Source organism: Ptychodera flava, chromosome 18 (genome assembly GCF_041260155.1).
Source record: "Ptychodera flava strain L36383 chromosome 18, AS_Pfla_20210202, whole genome shotgun sequence".
NCBI lineage: Eukaryota > Metazoa > Hemichordata > Enteropneusta > Ptychoderidae > Ptychodera > Ptychodera flava.
This window is the reverse complement of record NC_091945.1, coordinates 3,781,806-3,798,535: the sequence shown is the minus strand read 5'-3', so window position 1 is coordinate 3,798,535 and position 16,730 is coordinate 3,781,806. Positions and strand designations below refer to the sequence as shown.

At 36.4% G+C, this 16,730-nt stretch overlaps 2 protein-coding genes across 3 annotated transcripts in view; one reads left to right on the top strand and one right to left on the bottom strand.

The window, feature by feature from the left end:
* LOC139116693 (uncharacterized) overlaps positions 1 to 16,730 on the bottom strand; it is a 559,130-nt gene that overhangs the window by 301,274 nt on the left and 241,126 nt on the right. The window lies entirely within an intron of this gene.
* The window catches only part of LOC139116687 (macrophage mannose receptor 1-like), a 68,473-nt gene that overhangs the window by 10,150 nt on the left and 41,593 nt on the right, over positions 1 to 16,730 (top strand). The window contains exons 8-18 of one of the 2 annotated variants that reach the window (XM_070679275.1): positions 685 to 785; positions 2,082 to 2,348; positions 2,559 to 2,707; positions 3,450 to 3,537; positions 5,061 to 5,311; positions 6,719 to 6,899; positions 7,308 to 7,556; positions 7,966 to 8,145; positions 9,828 to 9,884; positions 10,189 to 10,242; positions 13,519 to 15,358. In XM_070679275.1, the coding sequence (XP_070535376.1) occupies positions 685 to 785; positions 2,082 to 2,348; positions 2,559 to 2,707; positions 3,450 to 3,537; positions 5,061 to 5,311; positions 6,719 to 6,899; positions 7,308 to 7,556; positions 7,966 to 8,145; positions 9,828 to 9,884; positions 10,189 to 10,242; positions 13,519 to 13,793 (1,852 nt within the window). In that variant the 3' untranslated portion in view covers positions 13,794 to 15,358. Of the gene's footprint in view, positions 1 to 684; positions 786 to 2,081; positions 2,349 to 2,558; positions 2,708 to 3,449; positions 3,538 to 5,060; positions 5,312 to 6,718; positions 6,900 to 7,307; positions 7,557 to 7,965; positions 8,146 to 9,827; positions 9,885 to 10,188; positions 10,243 to 13,518; positions 15,359 to 16,730 lie in introns of those variants that run through there. The other variant, XM_070679274.1, reaches the window with a different exon arrangement.

The window sequence follows — 16,730 nt, the reverse complement described above, 5'->3', positions numbered from 1 at the left end:
ACCCACTTGTTTAAAACACTGCTTAACAAAGTTGTCGTGAAAGTTATTTAACACACTCTAGCTTTTTTGTTACTTACACTGTACATTTCCGAGTGGACTACTAAGATTGTTACAAAGTCAGGGCGAGTGAACATTCAAGGTTACAGAACCATGTAATAACAATTTATGGATCAGTTGGTTTGACGAATAGGAGTTGATGTCACCACAGATTGGTAAGCATTACATAGTGGGTTAGATGTAATCATAGATTGATCAGCATTACATGATGGGTTAGATGTTGTCACAGATTGGTCAGCATTGCATGCTGGGGTAAGTGTTATCACAGGTCGGTCAGCACTACATGGTTGGTGTGATGTCATCATAGAATGGTAAGCATGGCATGGTGGGTTATATGTTATCACATAGACTAACAGATTGGTCAGCATTACATGGTAGGTTAGATGTTATCACATAGACTAAATACTGGTCAGCATTACATGGAGGGTAAGATGTTATCACAGAATAGTCTGCGGTACAGATTGGAGAATGGATGGATATAAATGTGATAATATAAAGACTTAAATTTTATATTCTTGGTTGAATTAAGGTGGTATAAATGTCTATTTAAAGCATTTGCATCAAGGAGGCACACCGGAAATAAAAATGGGAAAATGATTGTTACAAGTATTATGAATCTTCTAACAGGTGGTCCGATGGTACAGCCTTGGATTATGTAAATTGGTTAGAAAGCGAACCAAATAACTTAAACGGAGAGGAGGAATGTGCTCAAATAAGTGGATCTTCAGGTAAAGAGATGTGTTTTTACAGCTTATAATACTGCATTCCATACAGTCTAACTTTTCCGTCGAAGAAGTTGGCTCTCAATACTGAAACCTATATTGAGCCAGCATTAAAATACATTTAAAAGACATAGCATTGATTCATTCATTTAAACACTTCCTGTACAATTTCCAGCAAACAAGTTCCTGAAGAAATGCAACATCTACACCACGAAACAAGGCCTGTCTCTGTCTACCTTTCAATCCACACCTTACATATATTTAGATGACAGTACTAGTCGTGGATACATGTTCTAAATTTGAACGCAATGCTTGAGAGAGATAATTCAGTGTGAATTTCCTGCGTGTTTGTGGGGTTTAGGGAAAGTACCTATTCCTGTTAATGCTGAACCTAGACTCAAACCCACATATTTGCTGTGAAAGAACATATCCTCTTACCAGAAAAACAATTTGGTAGTATCGCAAAACATCGTACTGTAAGATGATCTACCGTTTTTTTTTTAATTTACAAAATGTGTATTTTCCTCTGTCATGAGACTTAACGAAATCACACGGAGACATCTATGGGTCAGTATGCCATTGTTAAATGACATTCTAAATATTAAAGCTAGTCAGATCTTTTACAGAGTTCCCTTTCTGAGCATGACGTTCGTTTCGCTACGATGTGGCTTTAGAATGTTAATTCTATCAGACCAGATCTACAAATATTATATTCACCATCATAAGGCCAAAAAAAAGAAATGTTTCTGGTCAGGTCTTTCTTTAAAAAATGGTGCGGTGACACGCATTTTATTTTTTTTATTTTTATTTTATTTGCCTCAAGGGAGGGAGGAGGGTCAGTTTTATAGTTTTATCAATATTGTCACATATATACTGTTGGTGCAGTCACTGATCATGCCCCCCAAAGAATTTTGTCTTTCTCTTCAGCCATTTGGTTTGGTGTCAGCCACGGCCGCCGGCCACAAACAGAAAAAAAGGGTGACGCGCTGTTGTTCAAGTGACGCGCGCGCTGACCAGAAACATTTCTTTTTTTTTGCCTAATGATCGTTGTAATCATGATAATGATGATGATCATGATCATCATGATCATCATCATTATCATCATCACCATCGTCATCATGACTTTATTGTCATATTTTAGAACCTGCAGTAACATAATTCAATTCAAATCCTAGAGTACAATGATGATATAGAGCTAGGAATGTAGCTATGCGCTACGTCAAGCCTTGCCCCACAGGCACGGTACAGGCACAGGCTCGTATGTACATTGCATTATATCCTTCTCGTTCTTCGGATTTACAGACACTGCTCAGTGGAATGACCAACACTGTGCCGACGAATTTTCCTTTATCTGCAAGAAATTTATTCACAATGTCGACCCCATCACGCATCCTCCAACAACACCAATACCGGGACTTTGTCCTACAGGATGGGTAGAGTTCGATGATAAATGTTACAGATTTTACGGAGTTGACGACGCCAGTGAAAGGCACAACTGGTCTGCAGCAAGAGATGTTTGTAGGAGCCTGCGCAGTAACCTAGCAACCGTGCACACAAGAGAAATTCAAAGTAGGTATGAGAGAACAGAGAAGGGCTCACAAAATGTAAATATGTCCTTATGTTTCCAGCAAGTATAAAGATTACTCAACATATTTTAGAGATATGAGAATGTCAAGTTGAAGTTAAAACCGTCGTTTTAGATGAGTAAATCATGCAACATCTTTTGTCCACTTTATGCGTATATGCAAAAGTTCAAATTTAAGGTTTCGGTTTTTATAGACTTCCTGTATAGCCAGCTGTATTCTGCTAAATCTCCTGTCTGGATTGGCCTGAGCAATGCTGCTAATCGACGCAAATACAGGTGGACTGATGGCACAACACTTACTTATACTAACTGGGGCAAGAACCAACCCTTGATATATCGTGCGGTAAGTTTTCTTTTGATAAGTGAACCCATGTGAACCAATGTGGACCAATATGAACCAATGTCTCTGGTGATTGACTGACACATTCTTTTAAATGTCGTTTATCATGACGATATGTCAGTCTGGAAACCTTTAAATAACTACCATGCCAGTTTTCAAAGCCTCAATAAAAACTTTATCCTACACCTTCAACACGTCCCTTACAAAGTACGATGAATACATATTATATCTGTAAGTATTCCTTTAATACAGAAAAGGCTTATTTGACATTGAGTTGAACTCTTAAAGGATCACGTTCAATAATGAAATTTGTCACGTGCTATCTTTGTCGGAATTCCATTCCATTCAACAACTCTTGTGTAAGGTAGTCGCTCCTCGGAGACAGATATTCGGTCTCTTAAATTTGTCCAATTCTTTCCTGATATACCACTTGTTGGTATTCATCTTTAAGCTCTTGAAGTCAGAACAAGTTTCAAAATCTTGGTTTTCGAAAATCGTTTTTATTTTTTCAAATAGAAATAACACAGAGATGGCGGAAAAGATAGATTTCAAATATCGGTAACTAGGTAATTTGTTTCTACGATACAAACTTTACACGATGATTTCTGATTTTATTCTTGATTGGTAAGAAATTTGAAAGTTCCATTGAGGAGAGCTTGAGCAAAAGTTTAAGTCTTTCGCCTTCGAGGTGCATACTACCATAAATTGGGATCTAACGCAATATTACTTTGCTCTTTTTTAAAAGTCATGCGTGGAAGTGAAGGAAGAACGTGGCGAATGGAATGGAGAGTACTGCCGATCCAAACGAGCCTGGTTATGTCAAGGCGATAAAGGTAAACTCCATACCAGATGCATGATGTCATTTTTAACAGCAGTTTGAGAAAGCCTGACTTGTCATACTAGAAAGGCTGAAACTGACATATGTCCGTTATTGAATAAGCAGGAACAATTAAGTGCTTCATTGTTCATTTCGAATGCATTTAACAATAGCAGAATATTTAATTGTATATATATATATTTATATTTATATATATATATATAATTGTATATATATATATTCGTATATTGATACTTCTATATAGCTATATCCGGACATCTTACGCTTAAAAAAGTCGACTCTCTTTGGATTCCTTTACCGGCAAATCCAATCGCACGTGTTATAGCTATTTATTTGCGTCATTCCTCCTCCAAGCTTACAAATATCAGAATTGAACAGGAGAAAGCACATTATTCAAAGCATTTGTCTTGTATTATCATTTGCTTTCATGAAGCAGCTGTATTAATTTTAGTTTCAAAGCAAAAAAAAAAAGATTGCACCATCTCTTTTATCGTTTTATCGCCTATAACGAACCTTGTTCTGTGACTGAGTTCCATATCCTCATAATGAAAAATCATCCTACTTCGCTCGCCGTGCCAACTGGTAACGGTGTTTGGTTTGGTGGGAAAAGTAGCTGGTTGGAATGAATGTTGGTCGCAAAATGCAAAAAAAATAAATATCAAAATCGCACGTACGGCTAACTTCAATAGAAAGTAATATTCCTATCATCATATTTTAGTTATATTATATTATATTATATTATATTATATTATATTATATTATATTATATTATATTATATTATATTATATTATATTATATTATATTATATTATATTATATTATATTATATTATATTACATTATATTATATTATATTATATTATGTTATATTATATTATATTATATTATATTATATTATATTATATTATATTATATTATAGAATATTATATTATAGAATATTATAGAATATTATAGAATATTATAGAATATTATAGAATATTATAGAATATTATATTATAGAATATTATAGAATATTATAGAATATTATAGAATATATTATTATAGAATATTATATTATAGAATATTATATTATAGAATATTATAGAATATTATATTATAGAATATTATAGAATATTATAGCTTTGTCAATAGCAACTGATTTCATGACATCAGATAATGTATCCGATTATAGAATATTATGGTCCTACATGTTTCCTGCATCTACAGAATTCACTGGCATTGCCAATAATTCACCACCCCCAAGCTTTACACACCGCAATTATAGTCGGCTTTGCCTTATACATTATATCATGCAAAGTTTGCTATCGTCCATTTTGAACCAGGAGGGGGTACATTATTGCTTAAATGACGTGAGATTACTGGTAAATAACACCGCATGATACCTCATTTTCATATTAGCCAGTGGTGGCAGTTCTTACAATGGATCTGCGCGATCATTATTAAATTATCAATCGGCTTGATACAGAAACATTACAATGCTTACTTCTCTAAGCAAATACTTGTTATGTTTACAACCAGACGTCCAACCTCAACCTGAGAATCCTACAAGACCTGACGACAAAGCATGCATTGCCGGCTACACCTATTACAACGGAGGTTGTTATAAAGTGTACAAAAATCCGCAAACGTTTCAGCAAGCGTCGATGCAGTGTAGGAAAGATGGTGGAAACTTAGCCAGCTTGATGAATGCATTCGAGGAGGCCTACGTGGAGACATTAGTCCACATTCAAGGATCCTCACTATTGATTGGGATGGAATTAAATGAACAGGTATTTGTGCTAAAGTTTAAGTTTCGATCGTTCGAGCAGACTTCGTTCTATACTACTCTGTTAAAGTTACTTCAGATAATTATTGCTGTAGTTTGACAAAGTTATATAGTCAGCAACACTGAAATACATTCACGCAATTCCTTCACTAAGAACACTTAATAGACGTCGTTGTAATTCAATGTCCGACCGAAGACATTAGTTCTCCGTCTACGATATATGCTACTCGGTGTAAGTTTTTAGCTCTAATGTGCTATACGTTAGACACTTATTGACAAGATAGGTCTGTTTACCTGGATTTCCGTTCATTGCAAATACCTAAAAATACTTCATCTATTGGCAAAATATTTGGCTTGAAGATGCGTCATAGGTTTCTGTACAGTTTTTTTAAAAAAGGTGTAGAAAATGTGTAAATAATCAGTACTAAACAACTTAAGAACTGTTTGTACGGTTGACACTTGGACGATACATTTCTAGACGTGTTCTGACTCAGATTTCTTAAATTACCATAAGTTTCCATCTCAAATATCTTGATTTTGTTTCCTAAGTTTTCGTAAAAAATCTTTCGCCTTTAGACGCCGTCAGAATAGTTTGAAATGTGTGATTTGAGGTCTCAAAGATTCCCGCATTTCCAGCATTTCCAGTTTTCTCAAATAATATTTCAACCCATAAATCCTAGGATAAATTTTGGCGTCTGAGACTCTCCTATTACTAGACGAATAGCTTACAAATAGTGCTTTTATTTTCCTAGACACGGCTCATTCAGATTTGTTCAAGTGCTGAAATAAGCATATGTAGATTTTTGGCTAAATATCCCCATTCTTGGTTTTTAAAATAATGTTTTATACTACGGATAACATCGGACTGATTTGTTCAAACGATGATAACTTTAATACTAGCATTTCTAAGGCCTATTTTCGTATGTTAAGTCACAACATTTTCTTTGAAATCAATCGACTGGAAAGAGTCACGTTTGGTTGTGTAGGTGTATGCGGATGACACCGTTATTAAAATTTGATCGATTGATGTTGGTGTTTCCATATATAACATTTTGGGCCGAATCTCCCATTTTTGCCAAGGATATGCCTATCTGAGAAAGTTTACGTACAGCTTTAGATCGTCACCAAAGCTTGAAATGAACTGTTTTTGACAAAGATAACTTGTGTTCTGAGTTAGCGTTTAGTGGTATTTAATGTATGAGTGACGTCACTCTTTATATCAATGGAGATAAATACGCAATGATACTGCCGGATTTCGACACGAATCTTTACCTATGATTGACAACGCAGAAAACCAGTTCTTTAGGACAAGCGTTAATGTTATAAGTAACAAACAGGCAGGTACAGTGTTTTTAGGAGATTAGAACGCACCAACAGTATGTTTTTCACGAAAAATATCACAATTTCACAGACTGGAGAATACGAGTGGAGCGATGGTTCACCAATGTTTTACACAAGTTGGAATTCTGTGCCAGTAGGCGAAGATGCAGGAAGTGGTGCCTATACTAATAGTTGTGTAAAGGCTACGAAAGATGGGTGGGAAACAAGAAATTGTGACGACCTCCTTGGCGCAATTTGTAAAATATACCTTGGTAGGTACTTTTCAAACGTGATTGATATAACATTTCATATCGATGTCATGGTTGTTTATGAAGACATGTAAATCATCAATACATGATGCGTGTGTCTACGTAATTGTTCATCTGTCAGTCTGTCTCTATATCTACATGTATGTATGTATGTATGTATGTATGTATGTATGTATGTATGTATGTATGTATGTATGTATGTATGTATGTATGTATGTATGTATGTATGTATGTGTGTGTGTGTGTGTGTGTATGTATGTATGTATGTATGTATGTATGTATGTATGTATGTATGTATGTATGTATGTATGTATGTATGTATGTATGTATGTATGTATGTATGTATGTATACCAGTATGCGATCTCAGTACTACTCTAGCAATGTTTCTAATATTTGTTCGTCTGTGACAGTACCACCTCCAACTACCCCGGAACATATCGAAGGACACTGTGGCAATGAAGTTGCATGGGTGCCCTATGGCAGTGATTGCTACTTCTTTGGACATAAAGATCACAAATTACCGGCTTCTCAGGCTCAGTTTAATTGCATGCAATGGGACTCTACCTTAGTGACTATACACCACTACCAAGAGAACGAATTCATACTGTCACAACTGGACAGCAACCAGGATATATGGATTGGTCTGGTAAAAGGACACGGTAGGTGTTGGAAAAAATCCTCCGATTGTATGTGTCTCGATATTATTGTCCTCTTCTGGCCTTGTATCGCAGGCACAGTGACCTCCGGAGACAGATAATAAGATTCTCTAAATTTCACCATTTTCACCGGGTCGATAGTTTGTGTTGAACCATTTTCAAACCTACTGTCAAAATTAAGAGTTCAATGTCATCCCCTTTACATAATTCGAAATCCTTTTATGTTAAGACCGAGATTTCGAGAAAATTTCTGAAAGAGTTATGTAAAATGTTCTATGCCAATTAACAAGAGAGTTTCATGTTCAAAGTTGTTCAGCGTCGTATCCAAAAGTAACTCGTCTAAAGCAAAATATTTTAAGATTTGGAGAATCCAAAAACAAAGGATGTACACACTTTGTTCTATATTTTAAAGGTGGCTTTCGATGGGTTGACAATTCACCGCTACAGTTTACAAGATGGGCAGCAGGGCAACCCAACCTGGCGTCGAGGTCGTTCGGCGAAGAAGACTGTGTGACCTTACAAAGATATAATGGTGGCTGGGATGACGTTAGGTGTTTCAGTCGAAAAGGATATGTCTGTAAGAAACCCAAAAGTAAGCTGCTTTCTTGTCCGTACAAGTGTAATGGCTATTGGCCGAACGAGGACTTATCATGATGCAATTGCCCTGGTACTTACTCTTGAAGAGCAGCAAATTTGTTACTGAGGTGTAATTAAGAACAGTTGGAAGTATAGCGATTTAGAAAGGTGGTAATTGTTTGGCCGCCCTATCTGTGGATGGTTATGTTCTAGTGCTGTGTTGTAAGGCAAATGCTATTTACTCGGCACATTGATTCATTAAAATAATTGGTACGTCGTTCTCGAACTAGATTTTCGCCCGTTTGATGATGGTCCAAATCAGCTCCACCAATGAGTTTAGGGACTGTATCCAACGAAGTAGACTTGCTCCATGTCTGTGGGCATATAAATATCAAAACATATAATAAACTGACATCAGGCCGACGCGCTAATAGTTGGCTGTTGCGCTGATCATGGGGTGAATGCCTTGGCCCACAGACGCTTGGTCAGCTAGTAACTCAGGGACCCAGAAAAGCCAGGCGACTGGGGCCAGTCTACCAACGAAGCTGTTCGTGCACAAAGGTGTTCGTGTGCAGTTTTTCAGCGGGCGTGGAGAATAGTCAATAACAGTGGGTGGGCAAATTTTGTAACTTTTTTATAATGGGCGGGGAGAAAATTTCTGGCGATGGGTACCGGAAAATAGGTAGAGGGAGGGGAATGCAGTGGTTGATAGAACTTCAGGGAAAATTTAGCGCCTAACATTGAGGGGAGCAATGTCCAAAGGTTAAAATGACGTTTTTTGCTTGCACAGTTTTGCTTTGATCTCAGTTGCCATGCACGAACATCTAATCAAAAGATTTGTCGCACTTATATTTTGCCTAAAATGGAATTTTTATTTTTGAATATGTAAATCTAGTGGGCAATGCGGAATTTCAGTTGGTGGGAGAGAGTAGTGTGGAGCTTGAGCTATTGTGGGAGCGGGCAGACCATAGATACTGGAGGGCAGTGGGCATCATAATTTAGTGAGGCATATTGTTCGTATGTGCCAGTGGGAGGGCAGTTACTAACAGCTCTTCTTCCACTCTTATATTTAGGTCAAGGGCAAAACTATGTAAAATCAGTATATCAGCCTTCGAAACATGTTTTGTGATGATTTTGTAAAACTGATGAAATTTACCAGATGGCCGCACCTGTAATAGCCACAGCAAAGTGGCACATGCTTTTATATACCAACCTCAATATAGTTCATCAGAGAAAATATGTGGCAAGAAAAGTTTAAATTTTCATAAATATCATAACAATAAATTGATGGCTCAAATACAACGATCTGATTGGTCAAGATGCGAGGTCTTGGCAAGAGCAGAAATCCTTTTTTGACTTTCCATGCTAGATTTCCATATACGGTATGATATATGGGCAATAAAGGACACCCAGCGACGGTATATCACTTGGTTTTGACAAATTCACTTCATATATGCACTCGCTATCACTCGTCCATATATGTCGTGAACTGATCAAAATCTCGTGTTACACCGTCGCAGGGTGTGATTTATTGCTTAAATATCTCTGTGTACGGCAGCAATAGGTTACCATGAAATGTAGTTCATTTCCATACTCACATAGGTATATTATTGCACAGGTTTGCGACGGCTTTGTTGCAGACCGTATGATAAATTAGCTCCTTTACTTACACGCTTTCATTTCACTGTGGTCTTACAGTCGTTCCCACCTCATTAAGCATCACTGCAATCAAAGAAATACAAGAGAATTCAACAGGTAATATACTCTAAAGTAATGTGACGAGAAGTACCCACTGCATTCCTTATTTTCATTGTTGGTTTCAACATGCATTTTTATTGCACCGGTTCCAGAGAGAAAACATATTGTGGAATCATAGTGAGAGGTACATTGTTTCATCTCCTTTATCGTCTCGTGATGATGTTCTCGTTTATTCTCGTTAAAGTGGTCACTCTAGATTCCCCCTGCAACACTGTAAGGCTGTCAAACTTTTGAAAAGTTGTTACGACCCAGACGACTCATCAGTATAACGACTACCCTTCTCTCTATCTTTAAACTGCAGATGTCAAGCCAGTGACTATAAAACGTGTCATTGGAAGAGCTGAAGACAGCCAAGGTAATCACGATTATGTCTTCGCATCTATCTTACGGGGATCTCGAGGAGCAAACATTCTTGGATGCTAACAACAATAGATGCGTCAGCAACGAACTGCTGGTGGCTTTGAAAAGCTCTATATTGCTGTTGAGAACACAAAAATAATCACAACTGTACTTTTGGTGTCATCTACGGCTACGTTACCTGTGAGATCTCACTACTGTGTTACACACGTTGATGTTTAGTTTTTCATTGTTATAAAATTTTGTTGATGTTATTTGAGTTTGACCAATCTGTGTGATTGAACATTAAAAGTCATTCACAAATCTTACTTAGGGACCGTTGCAGGCTGTTTTAGAAGTTCAAGTTGAAAGGTGACAGCAAAAATGTTGTAAAATAAAAAATAATTCAAGACCAGAGCCGTTTTCACTCTTTGGCTTAAGTTTATGTAACTTTTGTATTCGATCGCAAAGCATATTATAAAGTCAACATCAGAATTTTCTGATTTCTCACGGAGGCATTTTAGAGAAAAAGCCTGTTTCAGAGAAATACATCGGTAAGACGACGAGATACAACGCGATTCTCGATAAAAATGACGTGGGAGTCAGAGAGAGAGAAAAAAGTTAATTTCTGTGGTAAAAAATGAGACTCAGCATCATAATCCCACCCATGAATACACTGAAATATTTTCATTAATTTCCCCAACGAAATGTGAACTGCATAATCACAAATATTAAGGAAAGAAATGCAGAAAGGGAAGCAACATCATTTAACTCCTTACGTTGATATTTTTTACATTATTATTTATAAATACTATACAATACTTTATTATTCAATAGCCATATCCAAACCTTCACGTTGTTTTAATGAATTTTCGTTTAGTTGGAGGCGCCCGACGGGGGGGGGGCTATTGCCAAAGGAATGTGCACACAAGGCTACATCAACTATACCTGTATACTTTAAGAACCAGTCTGTACCTATTCTGTCATATCAATACACCAAGACAATCTCCAATAAAATATTCAATTACAATAAGGCATTGCGGCACTTAAAAATTGATGAATTCCTTCAAACACCAGCATCCTGTGACTGCTCTACATCTCCCTTCAAATATACTCCAGTTGGCCATGTCATCACTGGTGATCTGAACTTGGTTGAACATCACCACCTTCGTAAGATATTATCTTGTGGACCCAAGTTCAGAGAACCTCGCAGGATCAACTGGAACCATAATTTTAAGATCATTATGGACTCAGTTGAAGATTATGCCAGGAAATGGGCTAAAAGGGAGGATGTAGAGTTGGACACACTGTCAGAATGGGTCAAATCTGTGAGGAAAATAGTGCGTGGCCGTATTGGTCGACTAAGATCACATGTTTGCAGAAGACCCTATTCTGTATTTAAAGATCCTGATGCTGTTAAGTGTTTGAATGATATCCATGACAAATATGTTGTCGTCCCTGCTGATAAAGCTGCCAATAACATTGTATTTGTCTGTAAGAAGTATTATTTTAAATGTCTTATAGACGAACTTGGTGTAACTAAGACCTCAACCAACTCCACTTACAGACAATCAATGTTCAACAAATCTGAAATTTTGGCAAACCATAAGTCATTCATGGATAATTTTAATATTACAACAAAGGATGACCATAATAAGTTGCCTAGCTTATACTGGATACCAAAGCTCCACAAAACACCTTACAAAGCTAGGTTTATCGCAGGATCTTCAAAATGTTCAACAACAGAGTTATCGAAGATACTGACTTCTGTTCTTTGTACTGTTAAACGGGGACTTCAATCATACTGTGATGTTGTCTTTTCTCGGAGTGGTATAAATCAAATGTGGATATTGAAAAAATTCGAAGGAACTCTTGGAAAATTTGAAATCAAGATCTGTTTCAAAAATAACATCTATTAAAACTTTCGATTTTTCCACATTGTATACCACAATACCACATGATAAATTGAAAGAACGCTTGAAAAACATCATCAACCAAGCATTTTTCTACAAAAACGGTTCACGCCGTTACAAATATGTGGTATTAGGATATAATTCTACATATTTTGTTAAAAATACTACTAACGCTAAAGTGTTTTATACCGAGAAAGACATTATCAGTATGCTTGATTTCCTCATTGACAACATATTTGTTGAATTTGGAGGACACATTTTCCAACAGTGTATAGGAATTCCCATGGGCACTAACTGTGCTCCCTTACTTGCCGACTTATTTCTGTTCTCATACGAGGCAGAATTTATCCAGAACCTTATCAAGCAGAAAAGGTCTCTGTAGCTCGTACTTTCAACCTAACATTTAGATACATAGACGATGTTATTTCATTGAATAACTCTGAATTCAGTAAATATCTCGCTATGATTTATCCTCCAGAATTGGAGATTAAAGAAACTACAGAAACGGCCTCTTCTGCTTCATTCTGGACATTTTACTTGAATTTGACTCCAATGGTCACCTTTCTACTAGGCTATATGACAAGAGAGATGATTTCAACTTTAGTATAATTAATTTTCCACACCTCATCAGTAATATTCCACTCTCACCTGCTTATGGAGTATACATTTCCCAGCTTATACGATATGCAAGAGCATGCAGTTCATATGGTGATTTTGTAGAGAGACATGGCCATCTCTCTTTCAAACTGTTAAATCAAGGTTACACCAGAGCAAGACTTGTCTCTACATTCAAACGCTTTTTTGGCAGGTATCGCAAGCTGGTAGATAAATACAATATCTCTCTTCGACAAATGATCACTGATGGCATCGGTGACATTGGGCCTTAGTTAGTGACCACTACCTATCTGACTTACAGATTGATATATGGCGGGTGCCACATGTGGGGCAGGATGCGCTTACTATTTTCGAAACACCTGACATCACTTCTTGGTCTTTTGGCCAGAGGTCCATATATCTTTCTTTCATGAATTTGACTTTGTTTGTACCGTCTATTTACTGTCTGTTCTGTGCTGTTTTGTGTCTATGTTTACAACTATTGTCTTACAAATTTTGACCTAGTGTTATTGGATTATGGATTGGTATGATTGCGATTATGTACCGGGGATTTGGATCCAGCCCTTTTCGCCTCGTGTAGGCGTTTGGAAAATTTTACTACATGCAGATTTTGACCTGTTTTTTTCTACAGCATAATATTTGGACAGTTTTGACCTCCGATTGTGCGGACAATTGTTGAGCTTGTGCTTCGTACTTGTTAGATCTTAACGAACTATAATTTGTTTTCTGAGTTATCTGACATTTGCCGTAATCCTCTTCTTTCACAGGCATCGGTGTTCCTTCAATCATTCTCATAACAGAAGCTGTCATTGTTGTCGTTGTGGTCATACCGATGGTGGCGTGGCGCATTCATAAACGACAGCATAAATACGCTGTGTATAAAAGAAACCGCGTTATGGATGACACCAGCGTAGGAAACAGATTTGAAAATCACTTGCAACCAGATAATATCTCCAGTGAACAAATCAGAGCGCCACCAACGGAACAAGCGAGAGATAGTGGCACAGAGCGTCAGGGCACGATGGTTGTTACAACGTGTTGATTTTGTCTGTGGCGATTTTTCCAGTGATTGCACGAAATGATACCTAATACTTAACACAATATTACTTAAGTAACTCATCACATTTATAGGCAAGTATCTAACAGTTTGCACAACGATCTAATATACGTTAATATGCATTCAAAACTGATGGAAGGTAAAACATTACCAGTCGGTGAAACATTTATTACGTAGAATATCAAGTTTGATCATATCCTGAACCACAATAATAAATGGTGGTACCAGGTGTAAGAAATGGATAAGGGTGCCCTGCTAGTATGCTACACCCCTCAGGATTGGTCAAAATTGACAAAATTTGTGAGTGATGCAATCTACAGAATCATTGACTAAGTCATAGCTAAGAATACCCGGAAAGTTGACAGCAAATAAATATGATAGAGGGCTAACCTGCTATAAAGTTTATGATGTACATCTGAAAAAACAAGAATCAGTGATTGTAGCATAGAGAGTAGTTTCTCTACTATCTATGCTTATGGTAAAATTTACAAAATATTTTTCTATGATCAGTATCCCTACCACGCTTCATCAAATTTTGTGCAATTTAATCTGGCGTGTATAGCGTTACAAAATTAACCCTTAATATACGGACATGACAATCACTATCTACAGGTTAATGACGTTAAACCTTGATATATAGTTTTGGCTGTCATTTTACCTGTTCTTTATCCAAAACAGTAAACTGTTTTAAAATATGAGTACTTATGCTTGATTGTATTGTCTTTGAACATGTATTTGCTGCACTTATTTTGTTCTGGAGCACTTCAGAGCACCAACCAGGTTCGATGCCTTTTGATGCATATTAGAAATGAATTGCTGAAAACTTATCTTTAATGCATAGTTACAGACAAAAGTATGCGTACGAGATAAGAGTATGAGAAGGACATACGCTCTCTCTTGTTGCAATTTTGAAAATATCAAAGAAATGTTCTGGATTACAACAAGTAATGTGCGAAGTTTCGTTCTTTTATTTAACGCAAACTTTACAATTCGGACAGAAATCTTTGGTTGGCCGACCGGTATTAAAAGGGACTTCTTAGCTTAATGTTGATGTCATCGTAGTAGAAATCGATTTACGTTATTGGTTCAAATTTGGTTCGAGACGTTGTATAACCGGTCGAAACTCACCATTTAGACGATATGACAGTAGGAAAAATAGGTAACCTAGGATTTCGATCGATTTACAATTTAGTCAGTCACGGTCATTTCAAAAGTGTCCTGACTACATTGAGTAAGTATTAAGCCCCAAATTGACGAAAGAAGAAACTGACATTTCAAAAGTACCCTGTCTTAACGTCATCAACTAGACATATTTTGTGCATTTTGTGCATTTCTGTATGACATTTATATACAAACTAAAACCTTTTCATCGAAATGAATACGATTTAAAGGATATCAGACTGTCTTTCTATTTGTCTGTTGGGATATACAATAATGTGTTTTTGTTGTTTTGCTCGATGAAAACAATATTTTAATTTTTTACTATATTCTATCATTTTGTAAAACTTTAGCTGTAAAAAAATCGATTTCATTAAACTTTCGTTACAATTTTATTCCCACTCGTGTTTCATTTTGGTTTGGAGAAAGTAACAAATCGAAATTAGAACTAGTATTTCAGTGACAATGAAAGTATAGACAGATTCATACAGTTTCATTTGAATATAAATATTGTTCATCGGTATTGAATAATATTGTGTTATTTACAGTCATGCAATGATTCTTACTCATATAATATAATTAACACAACATTGCAAATTTTGGATACAATTTTCAAGATGATGAGCAAATATGGTGTAATATTAAAAAATTTCTCAAATTCTTGAGACATCGTACCAATCCAATCATTACAATTAAGTTCCAAACATGTTATTTAATGTTAGCTCACAGTAAACCCCTTTTCTTGTCGTCGGTAGTAAATTAGGCGTTGTTTTCATGAGATGAAATTTGTGTGCGTGACCAAGAAGGTAGCCCAGCTTGCACTCCATGAGAAAGTCATAATAGAGTCCAGCCACAGTAATAGTTCGGACAGACAGTGCGTGCTTGTTCTGGCTTTCATTTTACATTTATTTTGTCATTGCTTTATTTCAACAAGCATGCATGTTTGAGCTATATTATTATTTACTCTACAAATGTAGGCCTATCTCGGAAACAAACATACAAACAAACAAACAAACAAACAAACAAACAAACAAACAAACAAACAAGCAAACAAACAACACTGACAAAATGTCTCAGACTGAACCCCTGAACCACTGCGTTAGAAGATTCTGTTCAAATTTCATGATTTACAGGAACCAATCAGGTTGCACTTTGTTAAGGTTGAATGTGCCCCAGGGACAGATATTCGAACTCTCAAATCTTTACAATTCTTTTTTGGTCTACCACTTTTGAGATGTCATTGTAATGCCCTTGGTGTAAGAAAACTTTTCACCGTCTTAGTTTTTCGAAAATCGATTGTTTTCCATGGAAATATCACGGGGACTGTAGCCATTTTGTATTTCTAAATCTTCGGAATTTGTTTCTCTAGAACAAAAAATTGCACGGTAACTTCCAATCTTTATTCTTGATTTTGAAAGAAAATGGTGGAAATATTCCCTAAGGAAAGTTTGAGCAAAGTTTAAGTCTTTCACTTTCGAGGAGCACACCAACGGCCCTGGGGTGATAAAATACAGTGCTATACTTTCTAACTGTACTGCGTTTTTACAAAACGCTTACGTGCAGTAGTACGCAGACAGTTCATTAATTCAGTGAGACCAAGATTCCAAATACAACTGAGACTGTCAGGACTCAAACCTCGGGAAAAAAATTATATTGAAAACTTTTCGAATATTACACCAATGTTTTTGTCGTTGTGATGTACCAGGTCTACTTAAGCCGAAGGTATTGCGCAATTAGATTCTACAAGGCTCTAGTCTTGAATGT